This window comes from Dichotomopilus funicola (genome assembly GCF_033296635.1).
Source record: "Dichotomopilus funicola strain CBS 141.50 unplaced genomic scaffold C8A04scaffold_1, whole genome shotgun sequence".
NCBI classification, from domain to species: domain Eukaryota; kingdom Fungi; phylum Ascomycota; class Sordariomycetes; order Sordariales; family Chaetomiaceae; genus Dichotomopilus; species Dichotomopilus funicola.
Window position 1 is genome coordinate 987,210 of NW_026944022.1, and position 25,687 is coordinate 1,012,896.

The 25,687-nt window shown below is 56.1% G+C and overlaps 6 protein-coding genes across 6 annotated transcripts; 2 read left to right on the top strand and 4 right to left on the bottom strand.

The window, feature by feature from the left end:
* Positions 1 to 2,915: 2,915 nt before the first annotated feature.
* C8A04DRAFT_24025 (ribosomal protein S5 domain 2-type protein) lies at positions 2,916 to 3,920 on the bottom strand (the record flags this gene model as incomplete). The annotated part of the gene is made up of 2 exons (XM_062778935.1): positions 2,916 to 3,007; positions 3,077 to 3,920. The coding sequence occupies 2 exons, from the start codon at positions 3,918 to 3,920 to the stop codon at positions 2,916 to 2,918; spliced, it is 936 nt and encodes a 311-aa protein (XP_062641596.1).
* A 330-nt stretch (positions 3,921 to 4,250) lies between these two features.
* Positions 4,251 to 5,921, top strand: C8A04DRAFT_24026 (uncharacterized protein; the record flags this gene model as incomplete). The annotated part of the gene is made up of 4 exons (XM_062778936.1): positions 4,251 to 4,280; positions 4,390 to 4,576; positions 4,844 to 4,892; positions 4,946 to 5,921. The coding sequence occupies 4 exons, from the start codon at positions 4,251 to 4,253 to the stop codon at positions 5,919 to 5,921; spliced, it is 1,242 nt and encodes a 413-aa protein (XP_062641597.1).
* A 425-nt stretch (positions 5,922 to 6,346) lies between these two features.
* C8A04DRAFT_24027 (HAD-like domain-containing protein) lies at positions 6,347 to 7,776 on the bottom strand (the record flags this gene model as incomplete). Its single annotated transcript, XM_062778937.1, has 2 exons — positions 6,347 to 7,452; positions 7,497 to 7,776. The coding sequence occupies 2 exons, from the start codon at positions 7,774 to 7,776 to the stop codon at positions 6,347 to 6,349; spliced, it is 1,386 nt and encodes a 461-aa protein (XP_062641598.1).
* A 1,648-nt stretch (positions 7,777 to 9,424) lies between these two features.
* On the bottom strand, positions 9,425 to 10,276 carry C8A04DRAFT_33700 (uncharacterized protein; the record flags this gene model as incomplete). Its single annotated transcript, XM_062782564.1, has 2 exons — positions 9,425 to 9,981; positions 10,069 to 10,276. 2 exons carry the CDS (start codon positions 10,274 to 10,276, stop codon positions 9,425 to 9,427), a joined length of 765 nt encoding a protein of 254 aa, XP_062641599.1.
* Positions 10,277 to 14,339: 4,063 nt separating this feature from the next.
* On the bottom strand, positions 14,340 to 16,688 carry C8A04DRAFT_24029 (CASP C terminal-domain-containing protein; the record flags this gene model as incomplete). Its single annotated transcript, XM_062778938.1, has 3 exons — positions 14,340 to 16,270; positions 16,346 to 16,513; positions 16,577 to 16,688. The coding sequence occupies 3 exons, from the start codon at positions 16,686 to 16,688 to the stop codon at positions 14,340 to 14,342; spliced, it is 2,211 nt and encodes a 736-aa protein (XP_062641600.1).
* A 598-nt stretch (positions 16,689 to 17,286) lies between these two features.
* C8A04DRAFT_8524 (uncharacterized protein) lies at positions 17,287 to 21,338 on the top strand (the record flags this gene model as incomplete). The annotated part of the gene is made up of 3 exons (XM_062785148.1): positions 17,287 to 17,506; positions 17,656 to 18,077; positions 18,150 to 21,338. 3 exons carry the CDS (start codon positions 17,287 to 17,289, stop codon positions 21,336 to 21,338), a joined length of 3,831 nt encoding a protein of 1,276 aa, XP_062641601.1.
* Positions 21,339 to 25,687: the final 4,349 nt, after the last annotated feature.

The following is a 25,687-nucleotide window of genomic DNA, read 5'->3' on the forward strand; positions in this document are numbered from 1 at the left end:
GTTTAATTCACAAGCGAGGCCGGAGCGCCCTATCATGAGACGAATGGCGGGTGGAAGCGGCCAAATTGGGGCAAAAGTACACTAGCAGCGCTCAGCGACGACCCAGGAGCGCTGGACCGGGCCTTCCTCCCAAAACGCTCACAGGCCTTCCAGCATCTGCAGCTTCCGGTGGAAGCGACGAGGCGATGCTGCCCGGCCCGGATGGAGCCCTTTGCTGGAAAGTTGGCAGAGCCCGGAAGGAACCTGGAATGTCTCACCTTCTTGTCCCTTTTCAGTTTTCACAATCGATGGCGGGGCGTCGTTTCTAGTGTAATATGTTTCGAGCTCTGTCGGGGCAGCGGCGTTAACAAACGAGCGGCCATCAAAGCCACGAAATGATGTGCGCCTCTCTTTCTTGGGGCTCTTTCCGTTCTGCAAGTGCTCGATCGAGATCACAAGCGCCCCTTGCATGGGTCCCGGCACCCTTCGGTTCATGCGGGGGCTTCGATCGGCTTTGGTTGTAAATGACGATTGTTTAGGGTCCATCCATCATGACATTGCCATACCTTTGATGTCGCCAAGGAGCTTCTCCCAATGGCAACAAACGGAAAAAGATGACTGGACCTAGTGAGGAAGAAAAGAGTTTATAGGATGAACGACTGCTGTCAAGGGGAGCATGAGTGCCAAAAGCAGTCAAGTCACCTAATTTGGTGAAATTGTTTGCTTCCGCTCTCGTCGCGCTTTATCATTTGCCAGTTGTGATCTGCCACTACTTGTAGTGTAGCTCACGATTTGTTGATGAAACAACAATTGGAAGCGGGGAGAACAACTTGAGCTCTCCAAATCGCGGCCGGAGCGCAGAAGCCAAATCAGCCACTTGGAGATGGCCTGGGCGCTGAAATTTTGTTCCCAGATCCAGGCTTCGGTCGGAAAGAGAGCGTCGGCCAACCGCCGAGGTACAGGTCCTGCCGCCCTCTCTGGTTGGTACCAGGACATTTGCCTTCAATGAGGGAGGGTCGTCGCAACATCCTAGATCCTTGTCGTCGAAGAGTTGAGTCGCCAAGGATAAGACGTGGAGTTGTCGTCAAATGCTGCACGTCGATCCCTGTCTGTGCTCGAGCGGGTTGCGTCGCAATGACCAGGATCACGATCCAGTTTGGACAAGCCTGGCTCAGCGAATCAGAACCCGCGTTGGGCCAGCTTCTGGAACCATGTGCCGAACACTGACAAGCAACGCCATGTTCCCTTTGGGCAACCTGGGGCCGACCCCCCAGCTTTGATGTTTGTTCGTATTGAAAATGATATCCGTAGCAGGGCTATTCCAAACATCCAACGCCGTGGGGTACAGGTACATACATGTACGTGTCGATGATGACCTCGAGACGACATCAGCTTCTCGGCGGTTGTTGACTGGGGCTTCGATTCGTTCTCCAGCTTCGATTTCGGTTCTAATACTCGAATCGTTTATAACGACAACTCAAAAGAATTAAGAGCTGCACTAGGCATCGAGCGTTTGTTTTCTCTACTATGTAAGTACTGTATCGGTTGTCATGCGCGTGGCCCAGCCACCCCGCAAAAGCGATCCAAATGCCCGGGACTGTTTGTTGACATGCAGGTGGCTAGGTGGGTGCCCACGGGCGGGTTGCCACGAGCTTGGTAAGGTAGCCTCGCCTTCGACTCAGGAAGACGGGGCTTCTGTAGCCCCACTCCCGTCTGTAGGGTTGGCTTCTATGTGTCCCAACTGGGAAAAATACTGCCGCACCATCACACAGTCACAAGTCTACCCGTCCGTCGGCCCGGTACCTATATCACGTTCAGCCCTACGAATATGTGGGCGGCTCTGCACTGGTGGTTGGCTAATCATTGGCCGTCTGGACCACCTGGACCAGATGGGTTATCTAGGGACGGGGGGTTATTGGAGGACGGTGTCGAATCCGGTTACAGTCACATCAACATTGGGATCCAGGCACACTCCGGCACGTGCCTATCGAGTTGCATCAGCGGACCGCATGTAGATCTCAAGTTCTCTACCTTACTTATTTACCTAGCATGCCCAGCCCGGGTTCCCCTTTGCGACAAGATGCACGGCCGACGGCCAAGGATGGACAATATATGATGCTAACGTCCACGTGAAGTTGTTGTTGTTCACGGCCGTGGTGTCTCGGATATTTTGAAGCACAACTCACGGATGAAGCCACAAGTTGAAGGATTTCTTTGAAGTGTACTGACCCCTCTCCATATGTCCATATGTACGAGGACAAGATGCTGCACTCATATCCGATTGAGCCTGGCCCACTTCCCTGGGTAGTTTGATGCGTGCGAACGCCCCACCGCCAGTCAACGGAGAAGTGTACGGTGATTGTTGGCTCTCTCGACATCGAGAAGGCAAGTAGGTTGGCAAAGGGTAGCGGCACGAACTATGGTACGGGCCGTTGAAGTTTGACACAGGGCAAAGTGTTCGCCCATCGACCAAATCCAGTGAACCTTTGGATGGTACTTCGTCCTCGGACCGTCACTGTTGGCATCAAGCGACCAAATACATCAAGTCTCATGTCCAACGTTCGTGTCGGTACTCCGCGTGCTTCACATCCTTAGAGTGGAGGTTGCGTGAGCTGGTTATGGGCTTCTTTACAATTTAGCTCTTTCGCCCTGTGGCCCTGAATGGAGCAGCAACAAGGTCAATGCGACCCGAAGGCTACAAAGCCGTGTTTAAACACGGCGCTGGGACATGGATGCGTTCGGGCCGCTTCCATAATAGTAGCCCGATCGAGGGAGTCTCGCGACAATCTCCGCCTGTGTCTTGGTTTGTATTGTACAATCATCCGTACTATAGTTGTTACAAGGGAGGAAATAAACGGAGAAATATGCAAACGGCCAAAAAATGCGACCCCAGCCCACAAAATCCCAGACAAAAACGCCGGCTCGGCTGACACCAGCTATCTCTTGACCCAGGTTTGGCCCTTCCTGGCCTTTTGGAAGCCGGCCTTTTTCCTTTCCACTGTCCTCCGATCGCGGGTAATGCAGCCAGCTGCGAGCAAAAGGTCAGCTTTGTATCTTGTGGAGTTGATTTCAGATTGATGATGGTTATATGGCTCACCTTTTCTTAATGCGGATTTCAGGGTAGGCTCATGGGCAATTAGACCCTTCGCAATAGCAAGTGTTAATGCTTCTGCTTGGCCCGTCGTACCGCCCCCGTCAACCCTTGCCCATACATTGTACTTGTCGAGCCGCTCCGTCGCATGTAGAGCCCAAACGGCGCTCTCCCTGTCGTGGACCCGGCCAAAATACTCCGCTAGCGTCTTGCCATTGATGAGTACCTCGCCCTGCCCCTCGAGGACAAAGGCTCTTGCCGAGGATGACTTTCTCTTCCCTACTCCCAGAGCCCTCCCAAATTTGTCGATAGGTATCGGGTTGGCCACATTTCGAAGGGCCTGTATATCGCGCTTAAATTCTTCCAGCGCCTGCCCCAACTCCTTCGGCTGGGCGTTTGGGTGGATCAGCTGTAACCTCTTGATGAGTTTGAGGCACTTAGCGTAGTCGGTCGCTTTCACGGGTTCCCCGAACGCTCGCCTAAGATCTGGTAAGGATTTCCAGCCGACGTGCACGACGTCGGCAGCCGGGATCACGGGGAGGTGGCTGCAGGACCGGGAGAGTCGCTCGATCGCGAGGTACCGATCGTTGAACCTTGGGGTACGCGAGAAGTATGATGGTGATACGGGAACTGGTCGGGCGTGTTTGGCGAGGCGGAACTTTTCAAGGTCATCAACGTCCAATTCCGGGGCTGCGGTGATGGCACTAGAGCTCGGCTCGGTGGACAGGCGCCTTGCTCCCAGCCGCAGTGACTGAAATTGCTGTTCGAGCGATTGTTGTCGGCGGCTTGTTAGGGCCTTTGTGGTGCCGCGAAGGGCAGATGTGACCGCATGCCGCGAACAGGATGCCATCGTTCCGCACTGGCGTCCACCGTCGAACTTGCGAGTCGTGCTGGGGAAGTCGTCCTCCGGGACCTCGGGGCGGGCGCTTTTGACGATAGCGGCCGTCGGAGGAACAATTTCGCAGTAATTTTTCCCAAGAGTCGCGGGGGGTGGAGCTCGAGCCAGACTGTGGTCCGGTCGCGTTCCTACCACTCAGAACGGGGATGGCCGAAATGAGGTGACCCCACCTGAACTACCCCGCCACATAAATTTTCTTTGTGACTTTCCGCTCATAAACAGCTTCCTTTGCCCGACTCCCTCCCCTCGAACCATCAGCCTCCTGTCAACGCACCAGCAAAGATGTCGTTCGGAAAGCTCTACTCCTACGCGGTATGTTTCCCTCTGACTAGCGACGCTATCGGATGCTTGATTTAAAGCGCCGTTTTGGCTTCATTTCGCACGCGCTCGTTCAATTACTGACCCCCTTTCCGTAACACAGGGCAACCCCCGCTCCACGGCCATCCGCGCCGTCGCGAAGGCGAACAACCTTGAGCTTGAGGAGGTGGAGGTCGACACCAAGCAGCCGACCGCTGACTTCCTCGCGGCCAACCCCCTTCACAAGGTCCCGACCTTCGTTGGCGCCGATGGCTTCGTCCTCACCGAGTGCATCGCCATCGCTGTCTACGGTATGTGTCATTCCTGTTTCCTGCATTCTCTGGGCGCGGCGCATTCTTGCCCCGCTTGCTTCTCTCTCCCTCTTCGGCGCCTTGGGTCCAACATACCCCGCCTTCGACAATGATGACCGAGACATCTCCAATAACAGTTATCCCTATCTGAAAACATCGGTGTTGACTTAGTTCTAACTTCTGACTGTCCTTGCTTTCTTTTGCTTTGCCTATGCTCTTTCCAATTGCGTGCTCATCGACAGATAAGCTAACAGGCCAATTGCATAGTCACCTCTCAGAATGAGAAGACCACCCTCCTCGGCAAGACCAAGCAGGAGTAAGTTTGGCCCGACCACCATCGCTCCCCACACGCCACTAACAACTGGCTAGTTACGCTTCCATCTTGAGGTGGCTGTCGTTCTTCAACAGCGAGGTGCTGCCCAAGCTCGGTGGCTGGTTCCGCCCCCTGCTCGGCAAGGACCCCTACAACAAGAAAGCTGTCGAGGAGTCGCAGAAGGCTGCCAACGCGGCCATCGCCATCGTTGAGGAGCGCCTCCGTGACAACACCTTCCTCGTCGGTGAGCGTATCACGCTCGCTGACATCTTCGCCACTGGCATCATCTCCCGTGGCTTTGAGTACTTCTTCGACAAGGAGTGGCGCAAGACCAGCCCCAACGTCTCGCGTTGGTTCGAGACGGTCTACAACCAGCCCATCTACTCGGCTGTTGCTCCTCCGTTCTCGCTCCTGGACACCCCGAAGTTGACCAATGTGGCCCCCAAGAAGGCCGAGCAGCCCAAGGCCGCCAAGCCAGCTGCTGCCCCCAAGCCGGCTGCCAAGGCCGCCGATGATGAGGATGACGCCCCTGCGGAGGCACCTAAGCCCAAGCACCCCCTGGAGGCTCTCCCCAAGGCCTCGCTCCCCCTCGATGAGTGGAAGCGCCAGTACTCCAACCAAGAGACCCCTGATGCTCTCAAGTGGTTCTGGGAGAACGTCAAGTTCGACGAGTACTCGATCTGGAAGGTCGTCTACAAGTACAACGATGAGCTTACTCTGACTTTCATGTCGAGCAACCTCATCGGCGGCTTCAACACCCGCCTTGAAGCGTCCCGCAAGTACGTCTTCGGTTGTGCGTCTGTGTATGGCGTCAACAACGACTCCGTCATTGAGGGTGCCTTCGTGATTCGCGGCCAGGAGTTCGAGCCCGTTTTCGACGTCGCTCCGGACTATGAGAGCTACGAGTTCACCAAGCTTGACCCCACCAAGCCCGAGGACCGGGAGTACGTTGAGCTGCAGTGGTCGTGGGAGAAGCCCGTCGTCGTCAACGGCAAGGAGTACCCCCATGCCGCCGGCAAGGTCTTCAAATAAACGCACAAATGTAAAAAAGAAACAGTAAAATGAAGCGCATGACAAGCCAGCAGCGGCGGTGCGCTGGACTATGGGACATGATTGATGAATGGGTATGGATGGGACATGGATGGGACATGGGGGGGGGGGGGATCTGGCCCCGCTGGTGGTTCTTTGTGCTTCCGATATCACCAGTCGTCAAGTCTAAATAAACATTAGGCGACTCGACGAGAATAGACACTAGCTACCGCGTCTGCGGGCTTGTTACGCTAATGACACGCTGTGATGATCATGTGCTTGCCATCTTGTTATTTTACATGTAACCTCGACATAGTGTTCCTATCTAGTTCGACAAACCATCACGACCACAGTACAAAACAATACATGAAGCGACAGCCCGTCGCATCCTATCAACAACAAAGTCCTTCAACGTTCACCTTAGACTTTCACCGTTCCCTCTTCCAGTCCTCTTTCATGACTACTTCTCCGCCTCCCTGGCTCTCCTCACCCTGACTCTCACTCTGACTCGCCGGGACCGACTCCTCTCGCTGTCCCTTTACAGCAAATGGCTGCGCCCGAATGTATGCGCTGACATCCTTCTGCAACGCCAACGTCTGGAGATACTCGGCCACGAGCTCCAGCACCAAAGGCTTCTCATCGACATTCCCGTTAAACTCGGGCAACGTCACCGCGTTGTGCGGCTCGCTGCGGGCCTTCTCGATACTATCGTCGATCAACACCGTGTTGGCCTGGCTCCAGCGCCCGCCCTTGGCGGCGCGTGGGTGTCCCCCCGCGATCACCGGGTCCGCCCAGACCCGCGTCAGCCGTTTGTAGCACTGAGTGCGCAGGTTGTAGTCGGCCGTGGTGAGGCCGAACCGGTCGCGCGCCCAGATCGCCAGGATGCGCTTGCGGTGGACACGAGAGAACAGCTGCGTGCAGATGGCTTGTACTGTCTCAGGCCGCGCGGACGACCAGATCACCAGGTGGTGTCGATCGAGGCAGAGTTCGAGGAAGGTTTGGGCGAAGGGCCGCAGGGAAAACTGGCCCGAGCCCTTTTTGTGGCCCTTGCGGTATATCACAGTTCCGTTAAGGTCGAGGACGACTAGTAACGGCTGTGGTTTTGACAACGGGTTGGCGGGTGGGAGTGCCGCCTGCTCTAGGTATTCGGCTGTGGGATCTGGAACGCCGCCCGACTGGGCTGAGGGCGGGGTGATGAGATCACGTTTCCCTCGTTGCTGAGATGGCGAGGAAGGCTCCTTGGGGATGTTTCCTTCCGTTGCTGCATCCCCATCACCGGGTCGGCTCTTGGAACCACTCTTTCCCAGCATTGGCGTAGTGGCGTGGAAAGGGCCTATGGACGAGCTGCTCTTGGGCGCGTCCGCTAGAGGGTGGCCGACTGGAAAATGCCATTGCGGCGCAGGCGCTCGTCTCGGCCTCGGGGCTTCGGGAGCGGACCCGTCACGTTTCCGCCGGTTTCGTCGGCGGCGAGGTGGTTGGTCGGTTTGGTCATTGTTCTCGTTCTCGCGCTGCGGGGGCATCCTGAAGGGGTCCGCTGGGCGGTAGGAGTCCGTTTGGCCCGGCCGAAACGTATCGTACTGGGGCCGAGGGCGATCACTGGCGAAAGTACAGTCTCCAAAGTCTCCAAAAAGCTCGAAGCGCGGGCCAGGGCGGTAAGAGTCCCCTTGATATGGGCGCGAAGCGCCACTGAACTGGGTGCTTCCAGCGTTGCGATGCCCGCTTCCATCCCCCCAGGCGGGCGGACCGAATGGTGCTCGAAAGGGGGGTTGGCCGTACGGACTGTAATGCCGGCTTCCTCCGTTGTCCTGTGGACGGACAGGTGGGCCGAACGGGTTTTGTCGCCCGCGATCATTGCCATTACCTCGCTGGAATGGCCCGGACGGCTGAGGGAACGACTGTTGGGAAGTTTGGTGGGCCCAGTTGGGGTTCGACTGGGTGGCACCGAATGGCATGCCAAATGGATTAATAGAACCATTTGACGCCCCTGGGGTTGAGTGTCCTCTTTGGCCCTGAGGTCGCCAGCCGCGTGACTGATCTGGGTCCATATCCCCTGACTGCCTGGATGGAAGCTTTCGCGCTACTAGGGCATGGTCAGCGTGATTCAGATTGATCTAGAGCAGTAGACCGAAAAACAAAACATGACTTAAGCCCATTGAGGGTGTATAATCCCCCCCCAGAGCATAACGAAGATAGAATGAAAATACTAGTTTAGTACGTACCCTTTCGCTCCGTTTGTATCTGATGATGGTGGAACAATGGTTTTCTCCTTGGGGCGATATCGGTGCTCAGCGCTAATTTGGCTTTGGTCCGAGCATCGAGGGTATGCGATTGTCGAAATAGTTGCAAGGTAGGCCTCAAAGCGGGCGCACTGCGGGGAATGGTGGCCGGGAGGTACGAAAAATCTGCGGCCAGATACCGGTATGGGACGAACAGATGTGGTGAAAAGAGAAGTGAGGTGCGGGCAGCCCGCCGGGTTCTCATTTCGAAACAAAGCAAAAAAGCGAGCCTGTAAGGCCGCTCGGGTGCCTGAAAAATCACGAGTGTTCCTTCCCAAGCCAATCACAACCACCGGGCCGGTTGGACCCGTCTTTGTGATTTGAGAAGAGGATAACCTATTTTCAGCAGTGTGTGACAATTCAATTCCATGACTTTGCTACGCCTTGCTTTCAATCATGTACTCCATAGGATAACGGCTTTCCATGTGGTTGTAAGAAAACTGGGATTATTACCCCTGCACCCGCTTGGCTTGGCACGGCGGCCCCAACCCCGTCCGTGCAAATCGAGCCCTGAGTTTCAACTCATTCCCAAGAACAACGACCTCTCTCAACCTTCCCAGTTTCTCTCAACCAATCGAACCGGTATCCCAAACCCCTCAGGTTTATGATGATCAGAAGCAGAAATGTGGCTAGCTCATTTGCAACCAAGCGTTCATACGTTTAGGTCCATGAAGCATGGCTGAGCGACCAAACGACCTCTCGGTTGCAAAACGCGTGCCGTCGACAGCTTTCATGATGGAAAGAAAGAGTTACCCTTTTCGCCTATTCCCGCTTGACGGTCGCACAACTTAGGTCCTTTCAACACCATCAAATATGGCACAGTTTCAGTTTATACAACGATTTTTTTCGTTTTATGGTATACTATGTACAATGTTCCAGCGGCGGTGAGTGCGCATTTCTTCAACTCAAGGCCAGTGTGCTGTGGTCCCTGCTCCTTGCTGCTGTTTTCTTGTTCTTGTCGCTGGTAAACGCACTCACCCCGAAAAAGAAGAGAACTGTCAAATTAAAAGAGGTCGGGGCAAAAGACAAACAAAAGAAATCACGATAACAAGACCCAAAGCCGAAACGCCTGTACATGCAGCGACTGAGATCTTCCCTGCGACACACACATTGCAGGAGCCCTCCTTTTCCCCCTTGTTTCTCTCGCCGTTTATTTCTGGGCGTAGAACCAGTACCTTTGGCATCTGTCAGTATCCTAGCGCTAAAATAGGAGGAGGTCGGCGTCAAGACTTACTGTGCAGCATATTGCACCTCAAACTTCTCAGGCAGGCCTGCGCACGTAGCCGGGGCGCTCCCGCCAACAGTCGCCACGCGGTAGACCTCTTGCAGCCCACCGGTAGCGCCGGGCTTAGCGACGAGCTTGAGCCACGGAACGGCGGCTTCGCCCTGGAGGCCCTTGGGCGCGTCTGGGGGTGCGGGGAGGCTCGAGTTCTTGGAGCACGGGAGCTCGCCCAGCTGCAGGTCTGGGGAGACGTCGAGCTTGAACAGCGGCGTGGTGTCGTCGACAAAGAAGTGCAGGCCGCTGGGGTTTAGGTTGGATGGGACTAGGTGGCGGTTGGCCTCGCTCTGGGCGACATCGAAGTGCAGCGCCGCGCGGGCGAGGGTCGTGGCAAGGTCTGGGGTCACGGCGGCGAGGCATGAGGCGTTGAAGAGATGCGCGAGGGCGCCAGCCGCTTTTGGTGCGACTTCCGGGGTGGCGGGGTTGCAGGTGTAGTTTTGCGTGCCACGGCCGATGGCGATGTGCTCGAGGAAGAGGCCGTCAGATGGTGCTGGGAGACCTGCAGCAGCTGCCGAATTATGGTCGTTAGCGAACAGTGTGTCTCTCTTTTACACCCGGGTCTGGGCGGGGATCTGGGGATCTCTGGTTGACTTACCGGCTGGGAGGGAAACGTGGGACAGGTCACAGATCGCCGCAGTACCGTGTGCCCGGGCTTCTTGGACCTTGGAAGCTAGAAGTCCAAAATACTCGGACAATACCCGGATGTTGTCTGGGATGCTGGCGTCTGCGTCGATCTTGGGGAAGATGGGGGCAGCCCAAGCCGACATGGCCACGGCCGATGTGAGGAATAATGAGGCACGCATTGTGGTGGTTGGCTTATGCGTGTATGGGTTTGCGGGTGTTCGTCAAGTACAGTCCGATACCAGATCGTTGATGTAAGGTCGTTGACGATGGATGTGGCTGTCGTCTTGAAATCGTGAAAACAAGGAAAGCCCGACAAAAGAGGAAAGGAATAAGAAAATGAGAAACTCTAGGAAAGAAAAGGAAGAGGGGGGGTATCCCGAAGGGATATGAGGATGGTATATACGGGAGACAGATAATGGACTGAGAATAAACATCATGACTTCGGCCCCGAGGGAGGTTATCCGGCTATTATTATACAAGCTTTCGGTCGCCTGGCCGGCTCGAACCCCCGCGGGTAACCCTCATCCTGGCATGGCCCCGTGTCTCCCATGCTCCGTGAACAAGCTCGCTTGGCCGACGGGCAGCCGCCGAACAAAAACAGCAACAGCGGGAGGGAGAGGACCCTGAGAGCGATACTCGCGTTTGACTGGCTGGCGCCTTCATTGGAGGGGTTGGCCAACCCCTGTCCGTCTGGTCCCCAGCAAGCGCCGTTCCACTGCGTCTTCTTTTTAGCTTTCATCTGCACACCCCACTAGCTACAGAGGGGTGGATTTGAAAAGCATTTGATGAACCCCAATAGCCTTTGCCCATTGATTCCAAGTTTTGCGAGTATGTCTTGCATACGAGAAGGGATATGAGACCTAGTGCGTCAAGCACTTGGATAGAGGTACAAATTTCGCAACTCTTTGCCACTCTTTGAGAGAGCAGAGCTACAAAATGCGTCAGAGACAGAGTCCCTCGAGACCAAAATGCAGTGCGTAGGGGACCCGGCTAGCCCTCTTGTTCTGCTGCCCTCAAGATCACGTTGTACCAGCACGGAACATATTCCTCCATTCTCTGGCTACATCTCAAACAGAGTAAACGTTTATGTCGTCGCTGTGCCGTCCGTTCCGTGATTGTGCGCAGTTCTTCCCCAGATGGAGGAGGAAGAACATGTCCGCTGGTTTTGGGAAGCCCGTCGATCTCCCAGAACGGCCGGCAACAGCGGGACGTCGGCCGTTGCACACGTCGGTAAAAATCTGGCACTTGACAGGGACGATTAGCTGGCATTTTTGCTGTGAGTTGGGCCGCGGGAACAGAAAGATGTCGTACTTGCAACCTATTCGTAGTATCCCGTCTCCCCGTGTATCCTCAAGGGGGGTGCCATGCCTGGAGGGCGTGGACATATCGGTTCTGGGCGAGAACCCTGCACTGGATGAAATTGGGCTAATTTGCCCGCTTTGACCTCAATTTAACCCACCGATAGTTCAAACTTTTATTGGCCAGTGCTATTTTTGCCCACAATATTTTGCCGCGCCCAACTTCCTGTTGACGTCTGCTAGCCGCCAATGGCCGTCTGCGCTCCCTCCATCGATTCGCTCCCGTCAACCGTTGCGTTCGCGTGGTTCGACGTCAGGGCGTGGTGGCCTGCCATCGCCCGCCCAGATTCAATAATTGTCCCCTGTCAAAATAAGTTTTTAGTAACTCCGATGCATCTGGACTTTCCGATCTGGTTCTGCAGCTCCTCACCCCGGCCTTCATCCGCCCCTACTCGTGGGATAGATTGCATTCCAGCAGGGTTCGAGATTTTCTTGGGAAGAGCTAACTTTACTTGTCCTAAGTTCACGACAGTTGAACTACACTCGTCACTAATGACCTCTTTTCCCGTACCGGGCCAACATGAAAACGGTCTACCATCTACTACAACAAAGGAGCATACTTGAAGTCTAAACGAAGGTGTTTGCGTCATCCGACTCATCTCCACTCTAGACTCACCGTGGTACCTCCGGCTGCCTACCTCTAGCCGCGGACTGGCCAAAGCTTGACTGCCATGAACCCTCCAGTTCCCGCTTCCGTCCCACATCTGGACTTCCACCGGACCTTCTTCCAAAACAGACCCTGGTAAACGCGCAACCAACCCCCGCGTCGACCGAACCCCTTCCCATCTTCCATGTGGCAACCCTACCGGCCCGCGAGCCAGCAAAGACCTGCGGAATACGCGCTGGCCATCCGCTGCGGCCTGGTCTTGGCCCTTCCCGCTACCACCTCCACCACCACTAATCAAGCCCTCTTCTCCTCACGACGTCCGTCTCTCAGCCATTTCGCTTTTTGTGTCCGATGCTCACGTTTCACAACCACATATTGTGCGGGCGCTTGGGACGGCAAAGGGTTTGTCCTGCTACGACGGGCCGTTTCGAGATAGGTCATTCTGAGCGGGTGGCGTATCCACCTCTGCGGTGGCCAGAGGTGTGTTTAGGTTCTTGACCCTCTCTCTCGACGGATATTCGGCACCGGGATTTTTAAGGTGCTCGTCCGCGGGGTTTCTCTTGCTGTGATGTTGACCAACTTTTTGAGTATCTCCCAATGGCCAGTTTCCTGCGTTGCATATGCTGAACATGTCCACGGTTAGGTGAGATGTATCCCTCGTGCCATCGGCGAGACCAAGATGACTGTCTTCTCCTATGACACACTGCTATCTGAAAAGGGTGCCAATTCGTATCTGTAAACCGTCATACACTCTTCTCTTCCCCTTTGCCGGCCACTCTCCAGCGACTCCCGCTTTGTCGTCTCACGATCTTAGTCTGGGTACACGGCATACCCAGTTCAATTCTACACCCGCCAACCCCCCGCTGCTGTCAAAATCCTGCAAGCTTCGCGCCCGGTATACCTTGTGCTTCCTCGCCAACCCATCCCGTTGTTTCTAGCTGCCCAATCTCGTGTAATAACGCCCTGGTTCCCCCCCTTCGTTTCCTTCCCCCGAGCTGAGCTTCGGTGATCTGTCTGTTTTGTGTGTCCTGAGCAGCAACTCTAGCCGAGGGAGCAAGTCTTTCCGGGAGAATTACCGGTGAATATCTCGGCGTTCTCTCGGGTGAGGGATAGACACATTCCTTTCTCGGCATGCCGGGGCTTGGTTGTCAGAGAGAAAGAGGTGGGGGGTTGTCATGGGACGGTTTGTGTGGGTGGGGTGGGCGTTAAACGGTTTGATGTGTGAGTGCGGCGCGGTTGGAGTGATTAGAATCAGAGGTATAGTAGGGTGAATGCCCGGAGGTGTTAAAATGTGCCACCTGGCCGCAGCCTGCCGCTTCGATGTTCGAAGGGTTGCATCGGTTCTTTGCCGAGCGAAGGATTCTCTGGTTGTTGACTGTAGGCAGTACAGTTTCCCGCTGTCTGGGGTGGAACAACCTGAACGGATAAGTTTATTTGGCTCGTAATACGCCCTACGCCCTAATAAAAAAGCCATTGATCCCCAGATAGGATAGGTTACACTAACTTTGCCTGCCCTCGGCCGCCCCTCAGGTCAAAATAACATCTGCCACCATTCACAAGTATGACATGACACGCGCAGGAAATCAATCGTCCACCGAAAGGAAACAAACATCACACAAAAGGAGAGTGACCTAGGGACGGGAAGATGCAGAACAACATGCAAGTAACCGCATTCCTGGCCGCGGCCAATCCCGTGCCTCATCTCCGCAGCCGCCCAGCGAGACGGCCGGCCGCTTCATTGGAGGCCACCGAACCGAACCCATCCACAAGAAGCAGTCGATGCGTATCGCGTCCACAAGATTGACAGTTGACAGGTCAGGTTAAACTAGGGGATGTGGTAGCTGATCACGTCTTGAGAATTGATTCACCCAGTCATACCCAAATCCCATACCATACATATATATAGAACAATATACACACAATTCGGTCGAGTATCGGGTATAGGACAATATCGAAGATACCATATGCATATTGCTTCAACATACGCACGTGGTGCCCCGTGCACCTCATCGGTAGAAACCCCTTCCCATCATAGGGGTGAAGATGGATCATGGGAACGGTCGGAAAGTAGGGATGACGAACTCACCCCTACTCATCCCTAGTCATCCTTTGACTCCTCCACCACATCCACATCCACAACAATTCCCACAACCAGCCCATTGGTCATATCTTCCTTAGTCTCCGCTCCCTAACCGCCCACATCCACACATCCACACTTAACCGTCCTCCCTCCATCAACCTCCCCTCTTCACCATCCAAGCGACTTAGAAAATCCACCTATTCCAGCACCGGGGCATGTGCTTCCATAGCCGCCGCGGCACCCCCCGGAGCGCCGGCGGCCGCTGCCGTCCCCGCCAAGGCATGGTGGTCCGCCGCGCTGGGGCCCATCACGAACAGGGAGCAAAACACGAGCACGTGCAGCGCCAGACAGTACAGCGCAAACAAGTTGCGGCTGGTGCGTGAGGCCAGGACCAGGCGCGCGACTGAGTAGACGATGCGCTCGGGTAGGCTCATGCGTTGGTAGGCGCGGGCGGACTCGCGGCCGCGGAACTGGGCGAAGGGGGAGAGGTTGGACTCGTAGGCTTTGCGGTACCGGTCGAGGCCGATGGGTGGAGGGTTGGAGGAGGAGGCGCCCGGGCTGAGGGGGCCATGGTGGGGGTGCATGTTGACCGAGGACGGGTTGGGGTTGGTGGATGCGAAGGCGGAGGACGAGGAGGTGGTGGCTGAGGGCCCGCCGGCGGACCGGTTGTAGGTGGACACGTAGCGCGTCTTTTCGTAGAGGTTGAGGTTGTCACGCTGCAGAGCGGCAATTTCTTGCCGAAGCTGCGAGACAGTACGGTGTGTCTCGGAGAGTTCTTGCTCGAGTTGCGAGTTGCGTTGCTTGAAGCGGTCTCGCTGCGCTGTTACCATGGGCAGGATGCCGGAGCCCCCGCCCATGGGTGGCCGGTCATCCGTTTCGCGGGGGCTGAAGCCGCTGATGATGGACGATGTCGGGGACGTCCGGCCGCCCTTGCGCCCTGACCCAGCGAAGCGGCTCACGTAGGTCCCTGCCACGGACGCCCCGCTAGGGAACATATTAGCCGTCTCGTCGTGGACCGAAGAGAGTTCGTTTTCGAGCTTTTCGTTGAGTCTCTGAGACTTCTCGAGTTCGGAATTTGTCCGCGATAGTTCCTCTTGCAAATTTTGCAACCTGCTCTGCAAATCTTGGTGGGATACCCGCAGGATGGTGAGTTCGTCCCCTAGTTTCTTGTTCCGGGCCAGCAGCAACTGCTCGAGCGTGTTCCCTTTCCCTGATGTCTCCTTCTCATCCACGGCATCGTCGCGCAAATCGTCATCGTCGCCTGTCGCAAACTCGACGCTCTTCAAAACCTCTAGCTCCTGCTTCACCTCGTCATAGTCGGCCCATTTCTGCACCTTCGCCTTGAGGCTATCTCTCTCGTCCTTGAGCAACCCGGCCTCCCGCTCGAGCCCGCGGAGCTTGGTGTCCAGCCCCCTCTTCAGGCTCTCCTTCTCAACCCTCGCAGCATCAAGCTTCCGAATCAGAGACGAGTTCTCCGACCTCACCCGCATATACCCCGGCTCGTCCTCCAAGTTCGGCGAAGACTGGGTCGGCACCTGCGACTTGGCCTGGGCCAATTTCAAGCGCAGCTGTTCGTTGCGTGCTTCCACTTCGGCAAGCCGGGCGCTCGTCCGCTCCAAGTCCGAGTTGACCATCTCGAGCTCCGCGCTCGTGACATGGCCCCGCCCCTCCTCGGCATCGTCGGATTTCCCCAGGCGCTGGTTGACTTCGTAGCTGGCCTTGATCTCATTGATCAAGCGGTCCTGGTTCTCAATCTTCTCCTCCAGCGCTTTCTCCTTGGCCTCCCAGTTATCCTTCTTCTCCTCGACCACAGCGGTCCACGACGCCTCAACCTCCTTGACCTTGTTCTCGAGGTTCTCTTCCAGGTGCTTCCTCGTATCGCGTTCGGACTGGAGGCGGGATTCCGTATCGTCGAGCTGGTTTGTCAGCCGCGCTACGTTTTCTTGCAAGTGTTGGTTCTCCTGTGTGAGCTTCGGGAGTGTGTCTTCCGCGACTAGCATGGAGTCGACAGAGGCCTCAAGCAGCGGGTAGGGGTCTGGCGCATCGGACAGTGTGGTGTATGTGTGTAGGAACGTCGAGTTCACGGATTTCGAATTGGTGGTGATGAGGTCAATAAAGGTTTGGTAGGCTATTCCGGGAGTTTAGCAGCGAGCGTAGGCAGAGATGTGCATATGGTTTGAGTGGGAAGTAAATCGGGACGTACCCTTGAGCAGTCCCTTGATTTCAGAAAGCTTGCTCGCATCGTCTAGCTTCCTGAAATCTTTGGTTTTTTGCGCGAGATCTTTGCGCTGAACGGTAGAGTCCCGCTGGAAAGCGACGATCTCCGATGCGGTGTTGTCGAGGTTCGAGACCAGGGTCGTGAAGTCGAGACCTAAACCCTTGTTAGACACAATCCCACGACGGACCCGACGAAGTTGTAAGGCGCAGGACGTACTCCTCCATTGCGATATGGCATTCTGGAACTTGTTGACCGCGCTGGTCGTTGTTGGCGAAGGTGGCGTGGGCGTTGGTGCGGCAGGGCCGTCGAAGCTGATCCGTTCGTCCATTGTGTCGTGTCGGTTGTGCGGCTCGCGGAGCTGGTGTGAAGGTGCTACCGGGGTCGGCAATTAACCCGGGGCATTTGCGTGGTTTTCATCAACCGCGCGAGCGTTGGCGTCGGCCGAATCGTGGAATACGGTGTTCTGTATGTCGAGTGTGCGTGTAATAGGGACGGAACCGGTATGGAGATGGGGATTTCCTTCGCCGATTACGGATGGATGTTGGAAGGGTCCATGTTGCGGAAGGCTGTTGTGCTCGGATTCCCTCCAACGCCAAGGCTGAGCTGCGCAGCGCTTGTGGTTGGCAGCGCGGGGCTTGGCACAGGGAAAGATGCAGGGGTTCAACAGCTGCCCTGCGCCTCTGAGCCTGGTTTGTTAGCGAGCAAGCTGGAGCTCCCCAGGCCCGCCATGGCATGGACGCACGCACCATGACGATTCTAGCGCTTCGAGATCCCGCGCTTCAGATCAGACGACAACACATAACCACCCGCGGATAAACTAGTTTGGTTGGATCGCCAATCCGCTCGAGGGCGAATCAGTGTCCCGGCACCGCAACCTTCGGTGACCCCCGTGACCTCAGCCGGGCAACAATGGTTTCGGATGCGCCATGGCATCCGACCCGCAGAGGAACCCAGCAGCAGCAGCATCAACAGGAGCAGGAGTCGCCGTCGTAACAAGGCCATCAGAAGAATCAACAACACCAGGCACGGGCACAAGCACACTCCCAGATGCTCGTCCCTACACTTTGCGCCCGCTCTTGCTCGATGTGCCCCTGGCTACCGATGACACCGACGAGGACGTCAAGATAAATTGCGTCGATTATCATGGTACGCGCGTGTTGAAACTGGTCGGGCCCTTGATGAGTGATGATGGGACTGGGTGATAGGGTGACGGGAGGACGAGGCATGGAGCACGCATAAAGTGCGAAGTGCGTGCTGCGCAACCCTTGCTAATCGTTGTTTCTTGTTGTTCGTAGACGGAAATCTCTACGTCGGCACCAGCGCGTCCGAGATCCTTCACTTCTTCCGCATACCCCCCGATCCTAGCGACCCCGACGGCCCTTCCGATTTCATTCTCGCTTCCCGACGGCTTCCCGGGTATTCCGAGCCCGCTGGTGGCTTCAACGGCACCCGGCCCGGCGTGCAGCAGATTCTCCTGCTCCCCCGAGTAGGCAAAGCCTGCGTCCTGTGCAACTGGACCGTCACGTTCTACTCCCTGCCCGAGCTGAGTCCCGTCTTTGAGCCGACCCAAGTTAGGAACTGCAACTGGATCGGGGGCGTGGACTTAAATGAGGGCATTGGGGACCATGATAGATCGGCTGGCGTCACGATCCTCCTGTCGCTGAACCGTCGGATACAGGTTGTTAGGATAGGGGAGGAAGATGCGCGGGTTCTCAGGGTATGTGAACCATACCCCTTTCTTTTCCAACCGGCTTGATGGACCTTCTCATGTTTTCTGACGGCAGCCTAGAAAATCGACTTTGCCGGGAGCACTCTCTCAGTGCGAAGAGACTCGATCGCCTGTGTCGCGGACTCGAGGAACTACGCCTTGCTGGACGTCGACCGCCAGCTCAAGATCCCGTTGATGAGCATATCGTCCCTCGATAATTCGCAGCCGGACGCGGCCTTTGGACAGGCCCAGAACATTGCGAGCGCCCCAGATACGGGGCTGGCCAGGAGCGCGTCCTCGGCCACGACTCGTTCATCAGCTGGTAATGCCCAGCACGGTCATTCTCGAAGTACGAGTTTAGGGGGGTTTATGTCGGGCATCCGAAAGCATGACAGGCGGCCTGGAGACCCAGAGGACCCCGTCTTCCAGCCCCCTGACGTTCCCTCTCCCTCACGGAGCCCAGTGCCTTCAGACAAACCCCTGCCTGCTCCTCCACGCGAACATGGGGACTTGCTGAGCGCCCCAACAGCCGGTGGTGCGGCCGTCCCCTCCCGGGTAGCGACTCCGCCTATTCGGTCTACGCCATCCCCAAAGCCCCCCCATGTCTTCCTACGGCCGCACATCGTATCCCCAACGGCTGAGGAATTTCTCCTTGTCACGGGGACGGGCCCCCTAGAACCGGGCATTGGCATGTTTGTGAACCTGGACGGAGATCCCACGCGCCCTACATTAGAATTCGAAAGGTATCCCCGTGAAATTGCTGTGGATATCGGCTCGGTCGACGTGTCGTCCTCCGTGCCGTCTCTGGGGCCCGGCGAAGAGGGATATGTCCTTGCTTCGATGACGAAAGAGTTTCAAGATGGCTTACATCACGGGCTCGAGATTCAACGCTTCGATGTGAACGTCGGCGAGGGCGAGTCCGATAAGTGGTGGTTGGAAGTCAGGAAAGAGGGGTCGGAAGACTCCTCAGCAGCGAGCACGCCCATTGGAATCCGGCCTCTGCTACAAAAAGAAGAAATGACGTTTGAGGGTGTGGTCGATCGCTTGTGTCAGAGACGGTTTTCACCCTTCAAGGGGCCGCCTGACACACCGACCATGTCGCTAAAGAGCAGCGATTCGCGGACGGCTCTGTCCATCCAGCGGCTCTCACAGGAAAAGGCGCTGTTTGACCGGGATACCGAGTCGGACGATGAACAAGTGCCTCATGGCTGGGAGGCGAAAAGGAACAAGGAAGGGGAAGAGTTTGTGCGACGGCTAGCCAAAACATCATCTCGCCTTGCAGTTTGGGCCGGCGACAACATCTGGTGGGCCGTACGCAACCCGCTGCTCATGCAACTGGATGCGGCTCTCGGGTCGGTATCTCAAGCCGACGAAGAACAAACATTCGCAAACGCAAACGGCCTCGAAACACGGCGGCGGGTCCTTGCGGTTCTCGATGCGATCAAGGGCCGCGAGCCGACAACGGAGCTCGAGTTCATGACTCTAGGGTACATTAAGCAGAAGGCAAGCGTCATGCTCCTGACGGCGTTTCTCGACTCGCCAGAACCACCCTTCACCGAAGCCGAGACCGCAGTCCTCGAGGAGAACCTCGTTGGCGGCGACTTGGATGCTCGTGTTGTCTTATCGTTGGTGTCCTCTCTTCGGAACGAGCTTGTGGTAAACAAGAGGGGGATTTGGATATACGGCGGGATCAAGAACATCGTTGACAAGTACATCGCGACGCAGTCGGAGTCCACCGGCTCTGTTGTGCAAGGAGTCAGCCTGTTGGAGCCCAACGTCCTCGAGTTCTTGCGGCGCTTTCTCTTAGCGTGGCGGAAAAAAAAAGGGTTCGGCAGTATTCCCGACGAAGTGTTTCGGACGGTCGACGCCTCGTTACTGTTGGTGCTCCTGGAGCTTGACAGGAACACACCGGCCGGACAAAGCGCCAAGCCAGGCTCGGTGCGGATGGATCTGTACGAGCTTGTCGACCACGGCGTTGACTGCTTCGACAGGGCGGTGGATCTGCTAGAGACATACCGACGCCTTTTCGTGCTGAGCCGGCTCTATCAAAACCGCAAAATGGCGGCGGACGTACTTGGGACATGGAGACGGATTATTGAGGGCGAGGAAGACCGCGGCGGCGAACTGGGAGACGGTGAGAAACGCGTAAGAAGCTACCTCTCAAACATCAGCAACCAGACGCTAGTGCAAGAGTACGGCCTATGGCTAGCCAGCCGCAACCCGAAGCTCGGCGTACAGGTGTTCACGGATGAGAAGGGCAAGGCGCCCAAATTCGAGCACACACAGATCGTTGCGCTTCTTCGAGAGGAAGCCCCCGATGCCGTCAAATACTACCTCGAGCACCTCGTGTTCGGCAAGGGAAACACGGCCTACGTCAACGAGCTCATCACCTACTACCTCGACATCGTCATCACGGACCTCCAGACATCGCCGGCTGCGCGCGATAACATCGCAGCCTCCTACGCCGCGTACCGCGCCCTCCAACCGCCCAAACCAACCTACCTACGGTTCCTCGCCGACAATGCTCCACCGGACGATGAAGTCTGGCAAAGCCGGCTAAGGCTCCTCCAACTCCTCGGCGGCGGGCACGACTACGACGCAGCAGCCATCCGGACACGCATCGAAGACTCCATCTTAATCCTACCTCCTTCCTCTCCCTCGACAAAGGGACATCAGTCACCACCACCACCCACAACAAACGGCACCACCACCATTTCTCCCGACCCTAACCTCAACCCCAACCTCCCCGACTCCCTTCTCGTCCCAGAATCCATCATCCTCGCGTCTCGCGCCCGCCACTACCACGCCGTGCTCCGCCTCCTCGTCCACCGCCTCGCAGACTACGACACCGCGGTATCCTACTGCATACGCGGCGCCGCAGCCCTCACTCCAGCCGGCATCCGCCCCCACCAACGCCGCAACAGCGACAGCGACCTGCCTCCAACATGGGACGAACAGACGCGTCTATTCCGCCTGCTCCTCGGGGAGTTCCTCACGCTGGAAGACCGGGGTGAGAGGGTGGAGCAGACGGGGGCGCTGCTGGAGCGATTTGGGCCGTGGTTTGACGTGCTGGAAGTACTGGAGCTAGTGCCGTCGGACTGGGGACTGGAGGTGGTGAGCGGGTTCTTGGTGGTGGCGCTGCGGCGGCTGGTATGTGAGAGGCATGAGGCGATGGTGGAGAGGGCGCTGAGCGGAGCGGAGAATTTGAGGGTTGGGTATGAGCTTGTCGTGGAGTTGGAGGGGAAGGGGCCGGTTGTGCAAGCGGAGTGAACGGGGGAGAGTCTCGTTGGGGTGACAGGTGAGAGGTGTTGTTGTGTTGTTACCAGCGAGGGAAAGGAGTTGACAATGCCTGGTGGGCTACTACATTCAAGTCACTGAGCCTCAGATGGAGGCGAGCACGCGTTTTGGCCCTATCCAGTGAATCTAGAATATCATAATCTACAAGTTACCCATTTTCCGAGGCATTGATACGAGGCTCGAATTACGACTTAGTTGCGAATACTTCATTAACGGTCTCCTCCATTTACAGCCGTATCATGACGGTCGGCGCGCAGTTCGGCCATTTTTCCCACGCCACATCATTGCCGAGCTCCGGTACCGACCGGGACCACGAAACGGCTCCTCTAGGCTCCCCCGGCCCCGGTCCGAGAGGCTTCCCGGGGTCGGCAGCACAGACACGCAAGTCAACGGAGTTACCGAGTTTGCTAGGGTAAGGGGAGGTTCGGTTCGGTCGGACGAGAACCCTGTGTTGAGCCATTCTCACTGCCGATCACTTCAGCCTCTGACAGCGTCGCCGTCAATACGCTCCCCTTTCCCCTTGAGCCCCTCTCCGACCGATCGTCGAGGGCCCCTGGTGGCCCTGCGGCCCCCTTGCAATCCAATGTCGAGATGTCTTGGGAGGCCGTTGAAATCCGGCATGTCATCCCTTGTCCCGGCCCCGGGAAATCGGAGCAAAAGAAGCAATTGACAGACGGAAAATTCTTTTCGGCGCCCTCCTTCTTGGCCTGCAAGGCCCCTAGGCGGACGAAAACGCCAGCCCGCAGAGCGACTTCAAGGGGACCGCCCCTGGCCCCTGGAGAAGAAGGATGAATGGATTTGCTGTGAGGGGCAGATACAGATTGCTGCAGGGAGGAGACGCAGGAACAGACACAGACAGAAACACAGAGAGTGAGAGGAAGAGGGAGACGGAGACACGGAAGACAAGGTGCATATGCAGTTGTCGGTGTGGGAAAAAGGCCCGATACAACTTTGCGACGCGGTGAAGCTCTGAAAGGGGAAAAGCGGGTCAGGGGCAAGGGAAGAAGTTGAGTTGCTGAGTGGTGTGATGTGTGACGTTGGTGGTAGTTCTTGCATGTGAAAAGACAGCTTTGCGATGGGCTTGCGAGGAGCTCATTAAAGTTAACTAGTGAAGTTAATCAGTACTGAATGTGAAGATACGTACATACATCGTGGAGTCGTCTGCTTGGAGAACAGCTTCGCAATGTCTTGCGCTAGGGTATCTTTTCCTTTTACAGATTATTTTCCCTGGGGCTGGCAGCTTTCTAACTGCTTCTGGCTTATCTCCTCCACGCGATTCTTGTGATCGCCGTTCTGGGATCGCCTTCGCCGGCGATTGTCGTTGAATTTCTTGTTTCTCGTTTGGGTTCGTTTCTCTTTTCCCCATATTCTCTTTGCTTTTTTTTTCCTTCCAAAGAATATTCCAGGTCTTATGGTGAGACAAACGCACTCTCCTCCTCTCTTGCAGAGGCAAGACACAGTCAGCGGAACCCCTGGAGCACCATTGACGACTAGGCCGAGAGAGTCATGACTAACCGGGTTTTCACCCCCTGAGAAGGTCACAATGAAGATCCTCCGCTAACATTAGTGAGGCAGGAAAGGTGGTCTTGTTTTTCAGGAAGCGAGAACGGCAGAACCAGCGCCCCGGAAAAAGGCGCAGTCCACGCGCTCGAAGCCATGAGAGGCTACATCTTGCAGTGGGGCAACGTCCCATTCATTGCAACACGTCGATATTGCTTTGACAGCCAACTGCATGAAAAAATATTGGAAAATGCGGGAGAGGCGGGACGGCGTGCATCTCGAGAACCATTCAAGAACGGGCAGTGTGCAAAGCCAGCTGGCCAGAACAACTTTCTAAGTGGTTCACCAAACGAGCACCAAGAGCAAAAGGTGTCAACCAGTCAACCCCGCTCTCCGCATGCAAAGTTGCACTGCTAACGAGCTGAGGCCACTAGTTAGAGGTCGGCACTAGTGGATGGACGTCAAGGCATTTTGCCCTCCTCGTCATGGCAATAGCGGAGTGTACGATGTAAATCTTGGCTCATAGGCCCTGCACTAGTTAGTGTAGTTAGGTGGAATTGGAACTCACTCGGAACCTGGAATGGTCAAGCCCCTGTCTGGAGTTCTGTCTCGACAAAGGAATCCGCGTCTCTCCTGCGTATGAGTGGTGTACTTCGTAGAAGAAAAGAATGTGGCCTGGGAAGGAGTCCGTCAGCCCGAGGAGGCGCGATCGGAAATGCAAGCCGATGGTCTTTTCACCTTAGGTAACAAGCACATTTTCCCTCGTGCCTGCATTTGATGCGACCTGGGGTCATCGAGTTGACGCAAGATGTTTGGTCAGGGTCAACTCGAGTACCCCAAAAACGGAAGCAAAAACGGTGCAACTGTGGGGAAACCCTGGGCGATCCTGGCAAGCCTCGCCCTAACAGGCTCGGCCCCTGCAGGAGCCCCTCTCCACAACAGCGGAGAACTGAGGGCGATGGATGCTTTGCTTCGGACGACCTGCCACCGAGTCGCGGGGTTCCTCATGGAAGCAACGCTGCCTTGCGATTGTGGAGGAACACACGACGGTCCCAACCAAGTGGAAACCATCCTGCTGCTACGATAGTGTAGTGTGAATAGTAAAAAGACAACCGCCAAGTTGCAAGCTGTCGATAAGCTTCAGGAAAAAGATTCCCCAATTTTAGCCGGGCGGTCTGGGCCTTGTCACGACGAACGATGGAGAACTCACCTTGGAGGCTCCGCACGCCTAAACATGGGAAAGCCCGAAGGCGCTTGAGGCTACACTAGGAATGTGAAGCCCCCCTTCTCAACCGATGTGGGACCATCCGGTTTGTTGCGCTTCCTCGATGGCGATCATCCAGGGATGACAGCTCGTGGTTGAAATTTTGTTTCTGAACAGTTTCACCTCTGGTTCCACCGAGAAAACGGCCCGGCTCATCGTCCTCGTTGCCTAAGCTGCGGCTCCTACCAAAGCCAGTCTTTTTCTCTTTCTGACTCTCTCTGACCTTTCCCGAAATTAGCCCTGAGTAATGGCAAACAGTTACGAGCGAGGACGTTCAGTTCGCTACCTTGTGGGCATAGCCGGCCCTGGAACCCGCCAACAACATCCGTAGGAATCGCCCCCAAAAAGGCTGAATGGAAGACTGTGTACGAAGTTTCCGGCCTATCCGGTCTCGACTCTTGAGACAACTCGGGATCGCGCGAACGCACGAACGCCACCATCGAATCGCGTGGCCGCCATCTGCAGCGCAGCTGCGGCAACCCGCCCGCCCGCTTCTCGCACGTGGGAAGCTTCTCGGCTGAGGATGAACACGCCCGAAAAAGAAATGCGCGGCCTATCCGACTCTCGAAAGGCGGGGGCAAAAAGTTCGGACAGATGCGAGAAAAAGAAAAGAAGCAAAAATGAAGCATGTGGCGCGGTCCCAGGACAGACCCGGGCTCTTGGGAATGAAATGCTTCGCCGTCTCGGTAATGCAGCGACGCGACTTCCAAGAGATTGCCGACGTCTCCTCGCAGACGGCCTTTTCCCACTTGCCTATTTCCAGTTGATTTTTTCCGAGTCCAAGCCAAGTCGCGCGTACCCGGTCAACACGCAGTCCAAGCCCTGAAAATCCGACGCAGTGAACTTGCCATCCCACGCCGGATACCACTCTCAGGGGGGTCCGGAGTTTTGTCAATTTCTTGCCGTGCCTGACTTGTACATTCTCCACTACGACATCGGCCCGCAGAGGCGCAGCATCGGCGACACATCAGACGAACCCGCCGCGGTGTTTTTAATAAGGCGAAAACATCTCCCGATTTGGATCTCATGCCGAGACGGCGATCATGGGGTTCGGGTGTGCCCTTCATGTATTTTGAATAAGGAGAAAATAAACAAGAGGGAAAGAAGTAGATAGAGGAGGATCAGATCAGATTCGTGTTCACAAGCAACCGCATTGATCAAGAAACACGATCTCATTTGGAACCGTTCTGTTTCGTTCATTCAAAGTACCCCATGGTTACGGGCTGATCCGCCACATTCTGCGGGGATGGACGGCACTCAAGCTCGGCAGCTCAACACTTTGCAGAACCAAGACCAAAAAGTTAAAGCACTCAACAAGGGGTATATTTGCATTGCCAACATTATCTTTTCATCGCCATCGTAGTCCAAAATCCGACTCCCTCCGAGTAAAAAAGAATTGGAGGAAGAGAAAAGCGTACAGGCCCGATCCGTTGAGCGTGTGCTCAAACCGGGATCGAATTACAAAAAGGTAGAATAGACAGAGCGCGGGTTGCCACCGCTAACTGAACAGGGCAGCGGGTATAGTTAAAAGTAGAGCGGGTGGGGGAAAGAAAAAGAA